This window comes from Chrysemys picta, chromosome 3, assembly GCF_011386835.1.
Source record: "Chrysemys picta bellii isolate R12L10 chromosome 3, ASM1138683v2, whole genome shotgun sequence".
Lineage (NCBI taxonomy): Eukaryota > Metazoa > Chordata > Testudines > Emydidae > Chrysemys > Chrysemys picta.
Window position 1 is genome coordinate 92,066,916 of NC_088793.1, and position 21,306 is coordinate 92,088,221.

General features: G+C 43.8%; 1 protein-coding gene across 11 annotated transcripts in view; it reads right to left on the reverse strand.

The window, feature by feature from the left end:
- Positions 1-14,822, reverse strand: part of MCM9 (minichromosome maintenance 9 homologous recombination repair factor) — a 117,700-nt gene extending 102,878 nt beyond the window's left edge. For 4 of the 11 annotated variants that reach the window (XR_010599600.1, XM_065588400.1, XM_065588397.1 and 1 more), the window contains exons 1-2: positions 14,690-14,822; positions 12,605-12,921 (exon numbers count right to left, since the gene is read on the reverse strand). Coding sequence is in view for 9 of the 11 variants with exons in the window: in XM_065588400.1 (XP_065444472.1) it covers positions 12,605-12,914 (310 nt within the window). In the remaining 2 variants the exon portion in view is untranslated. The other 7 variants (XR_010599599.1, XM_065588399.1, XM_065588398.1 and 4 more) reach the window with 6 other exon arrangements.
- Between the last annotated feature and the right edge of the window lie 6,484 nt (positions 14,823-21,306).

A 21,306-nucleotide genomic window follows, 5' to 3' on the forward strand; every position in this document is an offset into this window, starting at 1 on the left:
TACCACCTTCTATGACTTGCTATTTGAAATATAAAATTAGCTGTTTATCTGTGATCAGCCATATAAATCATATGGTATTGTTTCCCTGGTTAAACAAGCATAACTCATAATCTGGTGTGAATCCTCAAGATAAGCAAATTTAAAATTCACTTTCTATGAGCATCTGACCTTAAAATTCTTCCCTCTAGGATCAATACTAGTAAAGCTCACTTTCAGGAAAGTTGATGGAAAACAAATACAAAGGAGTTATGAACACAACTGAAGCATGTTCATTTATAAGTTCAAGTGAATAGTCATAGTACATTTTTTGCAGTACTTGCCCTGCTCTAGTTCTACCCTAAGAGTCAATGCTGAGCCCTCCATTCAATTGGCCATAAGGCATTCAGAATCATGCAGGACAAAGCCCTTAGCTAGGAAGATTAATGTACCTCAACAGCCTACAACTCTTTTACAAAAATAAATGCACTTTATAATACTTGATATGTGATAACATGAATAGCTGCCTGCCAGGCACTTACTATTTTCTTTAATATTACATAGTAAAGTGAGTAATAACTCTGCAACTGTGACAAAATTTCCACTCCCTGCTCCCTTGGCACACTGGAGTGCAATGTAAAAGCAGCAAAGAGTCATGCATCCGACGAAGTGGGTATTCACCCACGAAAGCTCATGCTCCAATACGTCTGTTAGTCTATAAGGTGCCACAGGACTCTTTGCTGCTTTTACAAATCCAGACTAACACGGCTACCCCTCTGATACTGGAGAGCAATGTATTTCCTTTATAATTTTGCCTTTGGCATAATTTTTTCTTGTAACTGGCATGAACTCTATGACCTTCATAAAGCATAGCACATCTGACACCAGGGAGAAAGCTTGTAGCACTTCAACTGGCTACTGAACATCTTTGTGGCATGACTGTCTGAGTGAGCATCAGAGAGAGAGAGAGAGAGAGGGGCTAGATTTGGTCGGAAATTAATGTATTTTGAGCAATACAGAGACTCCGGTCCACTCATTTTACTTTGTTTCCCAAACTCTCTGCCTGAGGTGTACATGTGTCCTTGAGTAGGTTTTAGTACATTAGTAATAACATTATAGGTTGAGCTTTACATAAATGCTTTGCTACTGAGCACACACTGGTGTTTAGGCTAATGGTAATTAAGCAAAAACTCCCTCATCCATGAACAGATTTGCAGTGAAAGGAAATCTTATGCATTCATATTTGCATAATACAAAACTTCAGGTAGACAAGTTTATCTTTTAATTCCCCCTAAAGCAGAGGGGATCTGTGCAGCTGAGTGCAGCTTCTCTCACCCCACCTGACCCTAACCAGTGCATATGCCAAGGTTGCTCTCACCCCCTCCCCCACTCAAGGGAGAAAGAGGCTTTCACCCAGTTTTGGATTCCTAGACATCCTTTTCCTATTCAAGAACACTTTTTTCTTTGGTTAAATGAGAGACTATATTCTCTACAGTGTTCAGGACTGTTCCCCCTGCTCCTTCCATAGTGGGAGGAAGGCAATGTCCTACTGACCCACTTTGGAAGAATGATGAGAAACTCCACAAATCAAAAAGTTTCTAGTCCCTTATGCCCATTTAATGGAAGATAGCACCCTTAGGAAATAAGGCTGAAAGAACTTTTAATCCATGTAGCCCATCCTTTTTATTCCTGCAGCAATAATCAGCCTTTCTGTAGGTACAGTCTATCAAAAAAGTATTTGACTCCTATAGCTTCTGCTACTTCTTTGGTAGCTTAATCTATAACCCCATAACACTATGAGTAAAAAAAGATGCTCATTATAAAGCAAAGAGGTGTGCAAATGGAATCAGAAAATTGGTTTAGAAAAAGGAAGCTACATCATATTTCATGATTTTGAACTGGTAAGAAAGAAGAGGTCATGCATCCCTTTTATATCACAAAATTAATAGTTGCATAAAATCTGCATAAATTATAAAATGGGTGGCAAATTGTTTTATTTTTTGCTAGTAGAACTCACAAAATAGGATTGTGAAAGACAGAATCACAATTCATATTATATTCCTGAATGTATGTATGTATAATGATGATACCTTTTTGAAACAAGGTTTAGTGGGGTAAAACAGCAGATACTGTATATTGTATAACTGATTCTTCTAACTTGACACTACTGAAAGATTAAGTAAACATATACCATCAAAATCCAGGGACATAGGTCTATATAACAACATTTTAATTAATAAACATTAACTCTGTCTGATACTACTAACATCTGATAAATGCTTCAGCAATTTTTTATTAACTAAAGAAATAAAGACAACATTCAAAATCTTATATTACAAAATTGATGGATTTTAGTACAGTATATATTTATATCAGAGTGATAACTTCTTGGAAACTATCATAAGCATCTCAGGCCTGATATCACTCTGTGTAATGGGAAACTGAACCCCTTAGTTCAAAGGCCAGGAGTTCTCTCCAAGCACAATACTAATATGTCAGTAACTTTTGGAAAAGCTGCAATTACACTTGGCCAACATAGGAAACCACTAACTCCTGGCTTATAGGAGTAACCAACTTCAAATAATCATGCAAGGCATTGCTTTCAATATCAACATCTTGACAACAAATTTAGTGTCAATAGAAAGGACAGTACATTGTGACAAAGAGGATGAAATGTTCATTACTGATAATTTCTTCCAACAATGTATTCTGCTTTTAAAGCGAGCAGTTTAGATAAGGTCCCACCTGCACTACAAAAATCAATAGTGTAATAGGAGTTACAATGCAGATAAACTATCCCCAAATTGATTAAAATATAACTCTGTCTTGTAGGGTATACTAGCCCCAACCATCTTTTAACCAAGTCCCAGAATTGTACTAAAGCATCTGCAACAGTCATGCTGCTGAAGGGCTAGAGAGGGATGAAGAGCTAACCACTCTCTGCTGTACACCCTGCTACTTTCATAAAGGGTTGAGGTGCAAACAATGATTCCTCACACCAATAAAAGAATGCATCTGAAACTAAGTGTATACTCATGGAATTTCCTGACCCCTACACAGGTTTTTCCTGGTTAACATCTATCCCCCATAATGGGCCCAGAGCCAGTGCAGTTCTATCAGCAGGCATCTGCCTTCCTCAGCACTCTCGATCCTCATAAGTGCCTGATCCTGGGCATGAATTTTAACACTACCCTGGAAGCACAGGACCACCTCGGGATAGAGAAGTGCCAGGCCACCATGGACGTTCTCAGGGAGATTGTCAACCATCACTCCCTGGTTAGACTACCACCCAGACAACTCCACCACTTTCACTTATGTCTGGGCGGAGGACATTCAATTGTGCCACTCCCAGTTGGACCGTATTTACATTTCTTGATTTCACATCTTGCTGGGCCCATTTCTCCAGCATCAGGCTGGACCCATTCTTGGACCACCACCTGGTGGACATAATGGCCTCACTAACACCTGAGCAGCTGGGATTGCAATTAACTGGCATTGCAATTAACAGTCTGTTGGAGAACGTGGGCTTTGCAGCATCCTTCCAGGAGTTCCGGCTGGTCTGGAGGAGCCAGAGGCATGACATTCTCTCAGCACAGAAATGGTGGGATGTGGGGAAGATATGTGACCAGCTCTTCTGCCGTGACTACACCCAAGGGGCCAGCCAGAGGTGGGATGTGGCAATAGAGTAGTTCGAACAGGAGGTTTTGGAGGTGAGAGGCACCTGGCCTCTCGCCCCAGGAATCCATCCCTCTTCAAAGTGTGTCAGGAGAAATGTGACGAGCTCAGGGCTCTGAGTGCCTTTATTTGATCCTGCATCCAGTGCCTTCAGGAAATGGATTGTGACGCCTGCTTTTTCTATGCCCTGGAGAAAAAGAGAGGACCCAAAAAGCATATCATGAGCCTCCGTGTGGAAGATGGCACACCTCTCATAGAGTCAATGGAGATGTGGGGAAGAGCCAGGGCCTTTTATGTCAGCCTCTTCTCCCTGGATCCAACTGATGCTGATGCCTGTAGAGTCCTGTGAGATGAATTCTCTACAGTCAGCTCAGGGGACTAGGTCTGCTTAGAGCAACCTCTCACTCTGGCTGAGTTCTTGGAGGCCCTCTGTTTGATACCCACCAACAAATCTCCAGGCATCAATGTGCTGACTCTGGAGTTCTACCACACATTCTGGGAGGTGCTCAGCCCAGACCTCGCAACTATCTGGGCTGAGTCCTTGGAGAGTGGGGTGCTCTCCCTATAGTGCAGGCAGGCCGTGCTCACCTGCTGCCTAAAAAGAGGGACCTCCACAACCTCAGGAATTGGCTCCCCGTTTCCCTCTTCAGCACGGACAACAAAGTCATAGTGAAAGCCATCTCACTGCAGTTGGGGTCCATGCTAGCGGACATGAACCACCCTGTCCAGACCTAGACCATCCCAGGCTGGACTATTTTTGACAAACTAGCTGGTCTGGGACCTAGTCCAGCTAGCACACAGAAATGGTCTGTCACTCACCCTCCTGTCCCTGGAGCAGGAGAATGTGTTTGACAGGATGGATCACAGACATCTCACAGGCACTCTGCTGGCATTTGGCTTCCAACCCCACTTCATGGGGTTTCTACGGGTGCTGTAGGCCTCTGTGGAGTGTCTGGGTAAGCTCAACTGGGCCTTCACTGAACCTGTCACCTTTGGTTGAGGGATGCATCAGGGCTGCTCACTGTCTGACCAGGTCTATACCATCATTACTGAGCCCTTCCTCTACCTCCTCTGCAACAGGATGACGGGGTTGGTGCTTTGTGAGACAGACCTGTGGGTGGGTCTTTTGGCGTATGCTGACAACGTGCTCCTTGTGACCTAGGACCTGAGAGACCTGTTGTGGGTGGAGGTTTGTCAAACTATCTATTCAGCAGTCTCCTCTGCCTGAGACAACTGGGTTAAGAGCTCTGGTCTGATGGTTGAGGACAGGTGGCAGGCAGTCTCCCTTTCACCCACGCACCATGTCATCTAGTGGGGTGTGGGTCCACTGCTCTATCCTGGCATGTACCTTTCTCCCCTAAGAGCTCTCTGAGCTGCCAGTCTTTTACCAGGACCTCCTCAGGACCTGGAAGCTAGGGTCAGCAACCAGGTCCATAGTGGCCACTGAGGTGGAGGACCTGCTCACAGAACCCCTGCTACATAACCCCCATCTAAATGTGCAGGGGATGGAGTCTTGATTGGTGTCAGAGGACAGTCCTGGTTGGTAACACCAGAATCTGAGACCTTCTGGACTATGATCTGAAGGACTGGGTGGACCTTGCGGTACTTGGCCAGCAGGTGGGGCTGCCCACCCTGTGTGTCCGCGGTCATATGTTGCAGTAGGCGAGGACAGCTTTGCCTCTTGCTTCTCTCACTTTCCCCAAGAATGTCCTGTAGGATAGTGCTCCCTGCCCACCCCTTGCTCCTGGCCCTTCAGAACTCATCATCGGGCTTGCGAGCTTCCCCAGTCACCCCTGAGGCCACCTGAGTTGCCTGAATGACATTTAGTCAGTTTGCCTCCAAGACATGCCCAGAAAACATCTATACGCACTCGTTCTTCATACCATCCACTTCCTCACCCTTGTGTCTCCCTCCTCACCAAATGACAAGACCTGTTGCTGCCTGTGGAGGGAGAGGAACTCTGGCGAGCCAGTCTGTACTCCACTCTGGTTCTACGACCCACTGGGGATATTAGTTGGAAGCTCTTCCATGGAGCCATGACCCTGGGCATGTACCTGGCACAGTTCACAAACTCCCCAACTATCTGTCCCTTCTGTGGTAAGAGGGAGACTCTGGTGCACATCTACAGAGTGCATCAGGTTGCAGCCCCTCTTCTGGCTCCTCCAGAACCTCCTACTGAGGTTTGGTTGCACTTTTCCCTGCACCTCCCTGCTGTTTGCATACCTCATCTGTGGTCCCACAATATTGTGGGACCTTCTTGTCAACTTCCTCCTGGCACTGGCCAAGATGGCCATCCATCATACCAGGAGGATGTTACTAGACAGGAGGGTGCTCTGCAACTGTAGGGTACATTACTAGTCCCTTGTCTGCTCGTGCCTTTGGGCACAGCTCCTCTGGGCAGCATCCACTGACTCCTTGGACACCTTTGAGGAGCAGTAGCCGTGAGTGCAGTGCAGGGTTCTCTGTTTGGTGTCCCTCTCTGGAACCGTGATTTTCAACCTTTATCCTCATTCTTGATCTGTTTTCTCCTTTGTTGTTCCCAGCAATCAATTTTAGTCTGGACTTAGTGATTCCTCCCTTTCAATTGAGGGGGCAGGACTTTAATTATGGGTTGGCCTAGACTCACCTGTCCCAGTACTACAAATAAATACACATATTTTGGTTTAAGCCCTGATCCTGCAATAAGCTTCACACATTAAGACCTTAGATTATCATTACACCCTCATCTGTTCCTCAGTTTCCATCCCCACCTCCATTTTACTAGCTGTTGTAGAAAATATTGGATTTGATGCAGTACATTTGTCTTTACAATACAGTAGTTCAAGTAATGTAATTTTTTTCTAAGATATTTTTATATATATTAATATAATTTTACCTAAATCAAATTTAATATTATAACTGTAATACAAATAAAAAACAATAATTATAACAACTCTTTCTCTGCACTGATCTTGAGAATTTCAAATAATGTTCCTTTAATTGTAACCAAGCCTTTTATCTCATGAAAGTTTTCTATTCTCTCATGCAGGGCTTTATAGAGGCAGCACTGGTTTGTTGCAAATTGTGTTGGGGGTTTCTTTGACTTTGTTAATGAGGGCTACATTTTCTGCTTTTCTTGGACAAATAGCAGTTCTCTGTTGACTCTCATAGAGTCACAGAGTTTAAGGCCAGAAGGGATTATTAGATCATCTAGTCTGACCTCCTGTAGATCACAGGACATTACATTTCCTCCAATTACCCTTGCATTGAGCCCAATAACACTGGTCTACAATTTTTGAGAAGTCGTCTGCTTCAGAGATAAAATGTGCTATTTATTATGTATTTTGATGTGCTGAATTCAAATATGACAATTAAAACAACTGATTGGCTACTGTTTCTAAGATTTTTAAGTTTTTACATTTTATGTCTATATATATTGTGTAGATAGTAGAGTTTTAATCATAAATTGTAAACCTAGGTCTTTTCATGTGTTTATGGTTGCTTTACATGAGAATATTTTACCTGTCCTGTTTATGTCACACTTTAAAAATCAGCAAAAGGGTTATATAAATAAAATTTATTATGAAACAAAAGGCAAAAAACTATTATGTACATAGTTTAGTCCTATTCAGTGTCTACTCGGCGCTTCTTGGCTTGTCTCTTGTATTCATTAAATGGAGCATCTCTTGTCACTCTCCAGCAATAGTCTGCAAGCATTAATGGGCTCCATTTGCCCGGATAGCGTTTCTCCATTGTTGCAATGTCCTGGTGAAATCACTTGCCGTGCTCGTCGCTCACTGCTCCGCAGTTCGGTGGAAAAAAATCTAGATGAGAGTGCAAAAAATGTATCTCTAGTGACATGTTGCAACCAAGGCTTTTGTATGCCTTGAGGAGGTTTTCCACCAACAACCTGCAGTTGTCTGCCTTGTTGTTTCCGAGAAAATTTATTGCCACTAACTGGAAGGCTTTCCATGCCATCTTTTCCTTGCCACGCAGTGCATTGTCAAATGCATCATCTCGAAGAAGTTCACAAATCTGAGGACCAACAAAGACACCTTCCTTTAGCTTCACTTAACCTTGGAAATTTTCCACGGACGTACTTGAAAGCTGCTTGTGTTTTGTCAATGGCCTTGACAAAGTTCTTCATCAGACCCAGCTTGATGTGTAAGGATGGTAACAAAATCTTCCTTGATTCAACAAGTGGTGGATGCTGAACACTTTTCCTCCCAGGCTCCAATGACTGTCGGAGTGGCCAGTCTTTCTTAACGTAGTGGGAATCTCTTGCACGACTATCCCATTCGCAGAGAAAACAGCAGTACTTTGTGTATCCAGTCTGCAGACCAAGCAAGAGAGCAACAAACTTCAAATCGCCACAAAGCTGCCACTGATGTTGGTCATAGTTTATGCACCTGAAAAGTTGTTTCATGTTGTCATGCATCACATGGACTGCATGACCAACTGGAATTGATGGCAAAACATTGCCATTATGCAGTAAAACAGCTTTAAGACTCGTCTTCGAGGAATCAATGAACAGTCTCCACTCATCTGGATCGTGAATGAGGTTGAGGGCTGCCATCACACCATCGATGTTGTTGCAGGCTACAAGATCACCTTCCATGAAGAAGAATGGGACAAGATCCTTTTGACGGTCACGGAACATGGAAACCCTAACATCACCTGCCAGGAGATTCCACTGCTGTAGTCTGGAGCCCAACAGCTCTGCCTTACTCTTGGGTAGTTCCAAATCCCTGACAAGGTCATTCAGTTCACCTTGTGTTATGAGGTGTGGTTCAGAGGAGGAGGATGGGAGAAAATGTGGGTCCTGTGACATTGATGGTTCAGGACCAGAAATTTCATCCTCTTCCTCGTCTGACTCAAGTGAGAATGCTTCTGGTGCATCAGGAACCGGCAGTCCTTCTCCGTGGGGTACTGGGTGTATAGCTGATGGAATGTTTGGATAATGCACAGTCCACTTTTCCTTCTTTGACACACCTTTCCCAACTGGAGGCACCATGCAGAAGTAACAATTGCTGGTATGATCTGTTGGCTCTCTCCAAATCATTGGCACTGCAAAAGGCATAGATTTCCTTTTCCTGTTCAACCACTGGTGAAGATTTGTTGCACAAGTGTTGCAGCATAGGTGTGGGGGCCACCTCTTGTCCTGATCTCCAATTTTGCAGCCAAAATAAAGGTGATAGGCTCTCTTAACCATAGTGGTTATACTGCGCTTTTGTGATGCAAAAGTCACTTCACCATAAACATAGCAGAAGTTATCTGCACTGTTCACACAAGTACGAGGCATCTCTGCTCACTTTGGCTAAACAGAAATCTGTCCCTTTGCAAAATCAAACACTGACAAATAAGAGAGCATGACACTGTATGATTTCTAGAGCTGATATAGGGCAATTTGTTCAGCAGAGTGATGTAAGCTTCGTTCTGATTGCATCATCCATGACGTCTAGGAATAACATGATGCAATTCATATCATGTATGACGCAATACCAGCTTCAGATTGCATCATTCATTGTTTTGCCTAAAAAGCAAATACTGTCCAAACCCAGGCATAGATTTATTCATAGATCCAGTCAAAGATGTATTTTAGTCATTTCTGGTTTAAATTGAGATCCCTTCCCTTTAGAACTCACTTATCCTCCGCCATTCCCAAGTCAAGGGTCGTATATACTGACCCAATAGCATATCTTGAAAACTAGAGCCAATCAACAATTTTAAGCATTATTTTCGTTCTCAGTGACCCAGAATTAGTAAAGTTTGACTACATTTATTTCAGAAGCATTTTGGCTGTAGAGCAGTGTAACCTGTGTTTGACTAAAGCATAACTTGTGTAAGGCTAAGGCATATCTTCCAGAAATGTGTCCACTCTTGATCTGAAGACATCAGGAGATAGAGAATTCACCAATTCCATTGGTAGTTTGCTCCAATGGTTAATTACCCTCACTGGTAAAAATTTATTTCCAATTTGAATTTGTCTGGCTTCAGCTTCCAGCTACTGATTGTTGTTATTCCTTTCTCCGTTAAATAACCCTTTAGTACCTAGTGTTTTCTCCCCGTGAAGGAACTTATACACCATAATTAAGCCATCTCTCAAGCTTCTTGTAGTTACACTAAACAGACCGAACTCTAAGTTACTCACTGCTAGGCATTTTCTCCAGCCCTCATGTAATTTTTGTGGCTCTTTTCTACACCCTTCTCCAGTTTTTCAACATCGTTTTTAAAATGTGGACACTAGAACTGTAGAGAGTATTCCAATATCAGTTGCACCATTTTTGTATATGGAGGTAAAATCACCTCCCGATTCCTACTTGCTATTTCTCTGTTTACACATCCAAGGATTGCATTAGTCCTTTTCGCCACAGCATCACACTGGGAGCTCGTGTTCAGTAAGTCCACTAAATCCTTTTCAGAGTCACTCCTTTCCAGGATACAATCCCCCACACTGTAGTTATGGCCTGTATTCCTTGTTCTGAGATGTGTAACTTTGCCTCTGGCAGTATTAAAATGCATTTTTTTGAATGGGCTCAGCATACGGATTACTCTGCACTGCCCTGTTCCCAGGGCCGGCTCTAACTTTTTTGCCACCCCAGGCAAAAAAAGAGAGCGCCGACCCACCGTAATACCCCCCCCCCCCCCCCCCCGAGTGCCGAACCACCGAAACCCCTGCTCTCCTCCCCGAGTTGCTGCGCCCGGCTGCTGAAACCTCCACCCCTCCCCCGAGCCGGGCCACCGAACCCCCCGCCCTCCCCAGCGCCGCACCGCCCAAACCCCCCTAGCACCCCCGCCGGGCCAGGCTGCCCAAACCCCTGCCCCCTGCACTGCCCAAATGCCCGCCCTCCGCCAGGCCGCCCAAACCCCGAGCGTTGTGCCGGGCCGCCCAAACCCCTTCTCCCCCCGAACGCCGCGCCAATCAAACCCCCACCCACCACCCCGAGCGCCAAGCCACGCCGTGCCGCCCAAACCCCGAGTGCCGCGCCGCCCAAACCCCCGCCCCCCTGAGCACCGCGCCACCCAAACCCCGAGTGCTGCGCCATGCCAACCTCCGCCCCCCCCACAGCGCTGTGCCGCCAAAGCCCTCGCCCCCCCCGTGCCGCACCGCTGAAACATAAACAAACAAAAAAACCTCGAGCGCCGCCCCACCGAACCAAAAAACCAAAAAATCCCAAGTGCCCCCCACCACCGCAAGATTGGCTGCCCCTTCCAAGTACGTGCTTGGTCGGCTGGTGCCTGGAGCCGGCCCTGCCTGTTCCCACCATTATTCACCATCCTGTCAATCTTCCTGCCATCTGCAAATTTCATCAGCAATGATTTTACGTTTATTTACAGATCATTGATGAAAGTGTCAAACCATGTCAAGCCTCATACTGATCCCTACAGAAGCTCACTAGAAACACCCCCCATTCAATGATGTTTCCCTGTTAACAACTACTGAGATCTGTCACTTAGCCAGTTCATAATCATTTAACTTGTGTTCTATTGACATTTTATAGTGCTAATTTTTAATCAGAATGTCATAAATATTAAGTATCAGGGGGTAGCCATGTTAGTCTGTATCTACAAAAACAACAAGGAGTCTGGTGCCACCTTAAAGACTAACAGATTTAATTGGGCATAAGCTTTCGTGGGTAAAAACCTCACTTCTTCGGATGCATAGTCCTTACAGAAATATAAAATATACTACAACTATGTAGTTACCTTTATCAATCAAATTAGTAATCTCATCCAAGAATGAAATCAGGTTTGTTTGACAAGACTATTTTCCGTAAAACCATGTTAACTGGCATTAATTATATTCCTAGCTTTTAATTTTTTAATAATATCCCATTTCAGCTTTTCCATTATTTTCCCCCAGATTGTTGTCAGGCTAACCAGCCTATAGTTCTCCAGGTCATCCCACTAAGTTTTTTGAATATTGGCACAACATTAGTATGCTTCCAGTCTTTTGGAATTTCCCTGGTATTCCAAGAATTATTAAAAATGAACATCAGCAGGCAAGAGATCTTCTCAGATCTTTTAGGTCTCTTGGTGGAAGCTATCCAGGTCTACTCTTTTAAAAATGTTTATCCCTAGAAGATGTTGTTTAACATCCTCCATACTTATCAGTGGTCTGGAAAGTATTTATCATTTTCCTTTAAACAAAGCACATCATCCTGCTTCTTTTCAAATACAGAACAGAAATATTTATTGAACACATCTGCCTTTTCTGCATCATTAACAATTTTGCCATCTGCATCTAGTATAGATTTATTTCATTGCTAGGATTTTTTTTGTTTCTAATATACTTAAACTCCTTATTGTTCCTTACATATCGAAATTGCCAAAATAAAAACACAGAGGACAGTAATTTCTCCCACCAGGCACTGCACTAGTTCCTGGTAAATAGAGTACACTGGAACTTTTAAGGTGGGATGTACAAGGAAGATTAAGGCACTGCAATGCTCAGCATTACATTGCTCTGCTGCCCAGTGGAATTCAAAACCCTGAATTAGGTGCCAAGGGCTCCTTATATAATATATGGGGAGAGTTATATTGATGTGGCCTAAATTGCACCCCTCAAAGGGAATTAGGTGCCTAACTCTTGGCCAGAGGGAGGCATGATCTTTGTTTGGGATCCACAGCTGGGAACCCTCTCCTGGAGTTAGGCACCTACATCCTTTTTCGTGAAAAACTGAGGAACAGCAAGTACTGCTGGTGCCCCCTTATGATCTTTTGGCCCATTGGTTATGGCACTCATCCAGGATGTGTGGACCTAGGTTCAAATCCCCGCTCTGCCTGATGGGAAGCAGGGAGAATGGAACCTGGGTCTCTGACCCAGGTGCCCTAACCAGTGGATTGCTCAGTCTTTAGGAACTTTAGGTGCCTACAGCGTTAGGCAGCACCCAATTCTCTTGTGAATACTATCCTTTGTCAATAAAACATTAATCCACAACATCTCATGGAATTACACACCTCAATGACTCACCTGATATTCTGGCATGAAGATTCTGCTTAATGCTAAAATCATGAGTCTGGGAAGCAGATTGCAGAGCTGTCATGGCTGCCCTGCGCAATGCATTATCAAAAATAGGCAGCACTTCATTTGGAAATGCATTGAAATATTCTCCAATTTCCATGTTGGTCTCAAAAAGGGTGAGGGCATCAACAATGACTGGGTAATGTCCCTCATCATCTCTTTCCCTTAAGATATGCAAGATGTCATTCCTGTGATGTTCCAAAACATAGGATTCAAACACTTGTCCGATTAGGTTTACTTGGTCAGCATTTAATAGCATATTGAACCTATAATTGTAAAAGGGAAAAAACTTAATTAAAGATCTCAAAAAACTAAAAATCAATTTTTTTTAAAGAATTTTTGTTAGGGTCACAAGTGAACAATGTAAAGTATTTTACAGTAAGTACATTATATGCCCTGACAAAAATTTGTTAAACTGGGATAAAGATAGTTTGCTAAGTGTTTTGAAAATTATGAATGAAAAGTACCATATGGCAAGCATGCATATTATCTTTAGCTAAGGGTCTTAGTTCACACACCTTACTCAGTGAAAACTCTCATTGACATCAATAAACATTTAAGATATTTATTTCAATTGCTATTAAGTGCCTCTCACGAGATCCTGGGCCTTTCACAAACTTAACTGCAACGGGACTGTTCACATGCATAAAGTCAAGCATGGGCACGTTTGCAGGATTGAGCTCCTCAGGGCTGTGACTATATTTGTCTTCCCCATATTTGTAGATAATGCCTAACACATTCTGGGTGCTACTGACATATAAATAATAATAAACTATAATTACATAATAAACTTGTTATAGCAGTAACTTGCAAAGAAGCAGGAACCTTCTCTTGCTCAAGTTTACCATCTATGAAGTTTAGAGCTTGGAATGTTTTCCTCTGAGTCAGCAAATATCAGTGAGTTTTTGTTTGCTTGAGTATAAATGACTTTTGGGCAACAAACAAACTAAAAACTAATCAAAACTTTTTTCTGTGAAGACCAGGTGCTCTGTGGTTCCTGTGATGTTCCTATTTCTAAACTTCCTGATGGACAGAACTTATGTAACATAAATGTGTTCTTTGATTGGCTGAGTGTAGTGAGGTCCTCCATTCAGCATGATGGCCTTTCTGTTAGTGTGTAAAGTGATAAGTTTTGAATGCCATATCCAATCAGAATAGGGGAACAGGGAGTGCACATAGAGCCCCTGCTATGGGAGGAGGAATGAAGCGTCCTGGCATGAGAGGGAATGAGGGCACACAGAGCCACTGACATAGGGGGAAGAGGCAAATGAGGGCACACAGAGACCCTGGCGTGGGAGAAAAATGGGGGATGCTGATATGGGGAAGATGAAATAGGGGCCACACAGAGCCAAGGGGGAGGGGTGAAGCGGTGGAGCAGGGAGTCCATGACATAGCAGGGGATGGAAGGGTGGCACACATGAAGCTTGTAGGGGGGAAATGAAGGGACACACGGAACCCCTGGTATGTGCAGAAGCTACAAAGTGTGCAACCCCCTAGTTCCATCACTAGGGAGTCAGGTGCCCCAGCCCACTCAGGCCTGTCCGGTTGTGACTATATTTACGAGGGAAGTTTAAAAGAAGGGGGTGAAGAAGCGAGGCACCCTCAACGCCCCCTCTCCCGAGGCCAGGCCTGCCTTTGTGTCTGCGCAGCGCCCAGCGGGCACACACACCTCGACGTGTGAGAGAGAGAGAGAGAGGTGCCCAAAAAGCAGCGAGGCCTGAGAGGCGTCTCCCCCGCCGCGGGCAGGGGCAGGGGGCACAGGGCTGCTGCGGGAACCTTCCAGCCCCACCTCCCTGAGCCAGGGCAGCCAATCCCGCCGGCCCCTAGGGGGCTGGGGCCGCGGAGCGGGGCACGTGGCGCCGGGCCAGCCCCAGGGGAACGGGGAACTCACAGCCACAAAGTTTCTCCCCGGAGCTCCCGCGGCGGGGGAGGGGCGCGGGCAATGCCCCTCACTGGGGCTGAGCCCCAGGGCCCCTGCTCCAGCGCCTGTCCCCGCGGGCCGCCCGCCGCGCTCTCCTACCCCGCCGGGGTTACCTGCCGCCGCCGCCTCCCGAGCCGGGCTCTCGCAGCAGCCGCCGCGCTGCACCGAGGCAGCGACCCTGAGCGGCCACCCTCACCCGGCAGGAGAAGCGGCTCCGTCCCGCCCCCTCCGCTCCGCGCCCGGGGCCGGCTGCCGGCGAGAGGGGCCCAGCGAGCCGGAAATGTGGCTGGGCGCAGCGTGAGAAGGACAGAGCCTCCCCCAGCAGGCGGAGCAGAGCGAGCCCGGCAGCGGCCCGCGGAGCTGCGGTGAGGGGCCGGGGTAGTGGCACAAGCTGCAACCTAGAGAGGAAATTCTGCCACGGAGCAGTTTGTGCTACTAGCCCGGGAGCTGGAGGGGGAGCCGCGCTGGGCCTCTCGGGCGGCCCTGCGCTCTTCCTGGGGCCGCGAGATGAGTTAGTGCTGAGTCCCCGATGCACATCGCTTCTCTCTGCCCACCCCCGTCTGTGTGACCACGCGGTACCCCTGCTGATCTTAAAGCCGGTGTCGTTTACCCCTGTTAATTCCCCCACCACCAGGAGCCAGGCTGCCAGGCTCTCCTCGGATTGCAGGGAGAGTAGTAGCACCCACTCATGTACTTATTTGCTACACTGATATTGACTTGGACTCTTTATACATTCCATGGGTGGCGTACCGGAGCCAACTTATCCACTGATGCTTTAAAAACTCTTGCACCCCAATCTGGCTCTGTGCTGGTTATGTGATATGTATCTCTCTCTTCATCTTTGCAACCGATACCTTTGATCCCTCATAACTCAAGCCAGACCCCAGATGTACAGTACCTTCCATCTTAACTTGTGTATATTCAATTTTAAACTAACTTAAATAAAAATTTTAAATCTGAACAGTTGCAGAAATAAAAATAATCTGAGCTGTTGTGCTGGGATAAGAAGAGGAGACCCGGGTCAGGGATTGAAGGAAGAACAAGATGTCCAGCAGAGGCAATCATGATATTCGGTAAAGGAATAGAGGGAAAGAAGCAGGATTACATGTTTTTTTTTTTTAAATATTGTTTTAAATGAATTTTGACAGTTCTGCTTGAAATGTTTTAAACTTGTCCCCGACAGTAAGTAACCTTCACTTTTAGCAGGTTTGGAACTTTTGAAGTAGATGTTCTCACCAACCAACATGTGGAGTCCCAGAGAGGCTGCCAGTCAGATCATCAAAAGAATATTTAAGGTCCATTCTTTAAACAAGAAACATGGTTTTCAGAAATGCCCTCAGATTTTGTGTATGCCCTGCATAACACTGTACCATCTAAATGGCTCATTTGTGGGTACAAGGGGGCATGTTTCTTATGGCATAAATTAGTAGATAGATAAATACTACGCTTAGGCCTGAATAAGAAAACTGGAACCCAGTTGAGGACTTTTTAAAAACAAACTTGTTTTTCCCCTCCTTTACCTCGGTTTTGCTCTTACTGCTGTTGAACCACTTCAAACTAAGTAAGGATTCATTCAAGACTATTCAGTTATCTTTACCTTACTAAGGCACATTCTATGCTACCACAATAACTATGTGAAATGTACCTAGGTTTTGGCGTGACCACAGTTTGCTTGAGTCAGCAGTTCCACACACTAATATAATGGACTTCCCCTCGGCCATTAACTGGAGTGGAGGTGGATGTGGGCTGAATGAGGTTGGTGGGGGAGCTGGGGGAGGCAATAAGAATTGTAACATTGTCCTTTGATGGGTGAGGGAAGGTTGGTGCAACTGTTCTAGGGCTCTGACTGTGTTAAAGTTTGTTGGGTTTTTAAACAATGTAGCTTTGCTTGATTCCTTCAGATACAGGAATAACTGTCAAAGGTATTGGTCTGTGCACTAAGCTGCACAGCTGTTTATATGGATGCATTGCAGATGGGGATGATTAAATAGTTACTTCTACTAAAACCACCAATGTGTGGGAACATGGTTATATAGCTCAATAATAATGTTAATGTTCTATGGCAAGCAGGGTGAAAACACAGATAGTTGCACTACGAGGAATTATCTGTCCATGTTTTATGTGGACATACACTGTTTGTGAAGGCAGCAGTATTACAACTTGGTTAAACTTATGCCCCAATCCTGCAGATGCTTAAACAAGTTCATTGCTTTTAATGGAACCACTCATGCTAGTAATGTTAAGCACATACGTTTGTAGGATTTGGAATTCCAGGTTTTTTTTAATCTGTAGTGCAGGTGAGGCCCTAAGAGATGGAGACCATTTAGGAAAGTAACTGAGTTACAGTTTCTTTAAACTATATACAATAGAGAAGGAATACTCAGGACTTCCTATTAAAATAGAGGTTGGTGCCTTGGAATTAAATTTAACAATGATCCAAACATGTAGACTCTGACTTGGTCTTTTAAGATGACAGAGTGCACAGGCATTTCAAAAGGAGACGTTATACTATAGAATGTAAGGTAGCAATATGTTTAATGACTGTATAACCTTTTATATTTCATCTTTAAGTAGAGATTTAAAAGGCCATAATGACCTTACTTTAAGGATATCAAAAATTAGAAAAGCTTTTTTTAACCTCTATAACAATGAGATCTTTTGATCAGACTAATTTTGTATTGTAAAAGAAGACTGTCTACAGAAGTTTTTGATTTTTCACTGTCAGTAATGGCAAAAAGACCTTCTTAGCAGATCCAAATTCAATTTGCACTTCTGCAGCCATCTTGCTTGAGCTCAGGGAAGTTTCTTGTTTGTGATTGTTTCCGCATCTGTACAATGGGGACAACAGTTACTTATCTTTCAGGCAAGCCGTGAGAACTACAGATCCCAGTAAATAAAGGAGAAAATGCAATTGTAGTGGTGCTCCATTTAAATAAAACTCCCAATTAACTGAAGCTCAATTAGGCCCATGTCCCCCATCCCCATAGTTGGACAGATACCTCGAGGTCTTCTGAATTTTGGTCTCTAAAGTCAGTCAGACTGATAAGCAAGCCGGTTTTCTCTTTTGTGCTGCAGGGGCTGGGACATAGCCACAAGTTTTTGTTGTTGTTTGTTTGTTTGGTGGGAGTGGGAGGTGTTAAACATAACTTTCTCTTACATCTGAGTACTTGTGAGGTGTTGTATTTAGCTTGTAAACATCTTCTTTCTCCCCTTTACATATTTAACTAGTTGGAATACTTTACAGTTAAATCTTTTTACTACATTTTAAAATTAAAAAGCAACCCCTCTCATATGTCTCCTATGCCTGAAATTCCATTCCAATCCCAGTGCACTAGGCCCCTATCCATTTTTCAGTCAGATCTCTCCTCTAACATTCACTTAGCCCACAACTACTTTCCCATATCATTAAGAGTGCTGTTATCCACCAATAAAATTTTAAATGCTCTGCTCTTAAATCCTAATCCTGCTTCTGTTGACTTCAAGGGATGATCAGACCCAAAGATAAAATCATTGAGTGTGTCTCCTTTTTGTTGTTTGATTGTGCCCCAGTTCTGCAATCACTTTCTCTGCAGGGTGGCCGGGCTTACGCTGCGGTAGGGTGAGGAGCTGCTCGGCTGTATGGGATAGCTACGGAGTAGAAATGCTACATTCTCTAGATCTAGAGGAGCTAGTTGAGGTGGTTCGGGCACCTGATAAGGATGCCCCTTGGGAGGCTTCCATTGGAACTCTACTAGGCACGTCCCACTGGGTGGAAGCCCCAAGGCCAACCCAGGACACGCTGGAGGGATTATATCTCTTGGCTGGCCTGGGAACACTGGAAAATCCCCCATGAGGAACTAGAACCTGTTGTGGAGGAAAAGGAGGTGTGGTCCTTCCTACTCTCCATGCTGCTGCCGTGACCCTCACCAGAAAAAGTGGCATAAAGGAAAAAGAACTTTATGCACGAGAGTAGACCCATTTGCATAAGTGTTCACAGGATTTGAGCCTTCTATTGTAAGATGCTCATTGCAGAGACCTTGCCTTCCATTGTGTTTTGGGTGGTGTTGACAGTTGATGGATGATTAACTGGTGCAAAATTAAAACAGAAACAGCCTGTATACCCCAAACAGTTGCTAGTGTAAGATTTTCACAAAAACTGCAATTCTCCTTCACTAATCTATGGTTTGCAAAGGTACCAGACGCAACACTATTACCAGGGCTGCGCTAACATAGTCTGTGAGAAAGTGCACAAAAAAGGAAATGAAAACCTCTAATTATAACTTCATTTGAAATATGTGGAGAAAAGTCAACACATACTAAACAAAAAGAATTTGTAGGAAAATAATTTGTACTTTCAAGTTATTTAATACATTACTCACATGCATCAAAACAGTATTTTGCTTGCCTTAGTTACATGAGTAGTCCATTAATTTCAGTGGTCTTTCATTTTGTTTTATTTATTTTAAATAATACAGTGATCTTAAATATAAAAACTACTGTGGTTACTGTAGCTGAGTTAGATATTTATTTCAAGCCCGCTATTTATCCCCCCCATATTTAGAACATAAGAATGGCCATACTGGGTCAGACCAAAGGTCCATCCAGTTCTGTATGCTGTCTAATGACAGTAACCAATGCCAGGTGTCCCAGAGGGAGTAAACCTAACAGGTAATGATCAAGTGATCTCTCTCCTGCCAGCCATCTCTACCCTCTGATAGTCAGAGGATAGGGACACCATTCCTTACCCATCTTGGCTAATAGCCATTAATGGACTTAACCTCCATGAATTTATCTAGTTCTCTTTTAAACCCTGTTATAGTCCTAGCCTTCACAACTTCCTCAGGCAAGGAGTTCCACAGGTTGACTGTGCGCTGTGTGAAGAACAACTTCCTTTTATTTGTTTTAAACTTGCTTTCCATCAATTTCATTTGGTGGCCCCTAATTCTTATATTATGGGAACAAGTAAATAACTTCCTTATTCACTTTCTCCACACCACTCATGATTGTATATACCTCTATCATATCCCCCCTCAGTCTCCTCTTTTACAAGTTGAAAAGTCCTAGCCTCTTTAATCTCTCCTCATATGGGCCCCCAATCATTTTAGTTGCCCTTCTCTGAACCTTTTCCAATGCCAGTATATCTTTTTTGAGATGAGGAGATCACATCTGTACCCAGTATTCAAGATGTGGGCGTACCATGGATTTATATAAGGGCAATAAAATATTCTCCATCTTATTCTCTATCCCTTTTTTAATGATTCCTAACAGCCTGTTTGCTTTTTTGACTGCCTCTGCACACTGCGTGGACATCTTCAGAGAACTATCCACGATGACACCAAGATCTCTTTCCTGATTAGTTGTAGCTAAATTAGCCCCCATCATATTGTATGTATAGTTGAGGTTATTTTTCCCAATGTGCATTACTTTACATTTATCCACATTAAATTTCATTTGCCATTTTGTTGCCCAATCACTTAGTTTTGTGAGATCTTTTTGAAGTTCTTCACAGTCTGCTTTGGTCTTAACTATCTTGAGCAGTTTAGTATCATCTGCAAACTCTCCAGATCAACTTATTCATACATGAATAGGATTGGTCCTAGGACTGACCCTTGGGGAACACCACTAGTTACTCCTTTCCATTCCGAAAATTTACCCTTTATTCCTACCCTTTGTTCCCAGTCTTTTAACCAGTTCTCAGTCCATGAAAGGATCTTCCCTCTTATCCCATGACAACTTAATTTACGTAACAGCCTTTAGTGAGGGACCTTTCTGGAAATCTAAGTACACTATATCCACTGAATCCCCCTTGTCCACGTGTTTGTTGACCCCTTCAAAGAACTCTAATAGATTAGTAAGACATGATTTCTCTTGACAGAAACCATATTGACTTTTGCCCAACAAGTTATGTTCTTCTATGTGTCTGACAATTTTATTCTTTACTATTGTTTCAACTAATTTGCCTGGTACTGATGTTAGACTTACCGGTCTGTAATTGTCGGGATCACCTCTAGAGCCTTTTTTAAATATTGGCGTTACATTAGCTATCTTTCAGTCATTGGGTACAGAAGCTGATTTAAAGGACAGGTTACAAACCATAGTTAATAGTTCTGCAATTTCACATTTGAGTTCTTTCAGAAATCTTGGTGAATCCCATCTGGTCCTGGTGACTTGTTACTGTTAAGTTTATCAATTAATTCCAAAACCTCCTCTAGTGACACTTGAATCTGTCACAGTTCCTCAGATTTGTCACCTACAAAGGACGGCTCAGGTTTGGGAATCTCCCTAACATCCTCAGCCGTGAAGACTGAAACAAAGAATTCATTTAGTTTCTCTGCAATGACTTTATGGTCTTTAAGTGCTCCTTTTGTATCTCGATCGTCCAGGGGTCCCACTGGTTGTTTAGCAGGCTTTCTGCTTCTGATGTACTTAAACATTTCATTATTACTTTTTGAGTTTTTGGCCAGCTGTTCTTCAAACTCCTTTTTGGCTTTTCTTATTACATTTTTACACATAATTTGGCAGTGTTTATGCTCCTTTCTATTTACCTCACTAGGATTTGACTTCCACTTTTTAAAAGATGCCTTTTTATCTCTCACTGTTACCTGTGCAAGTCACTGGGGAAGCACTGCATGAGGTGGCAATGGATTGTTGTACTGCTAGCCCTCTCTTCCATGCAGGTAATTTGGAATAAAGATACAAACCAAACCTATGTACACAGAAATTTAATAAGTTATTTACCTTACCATAACAC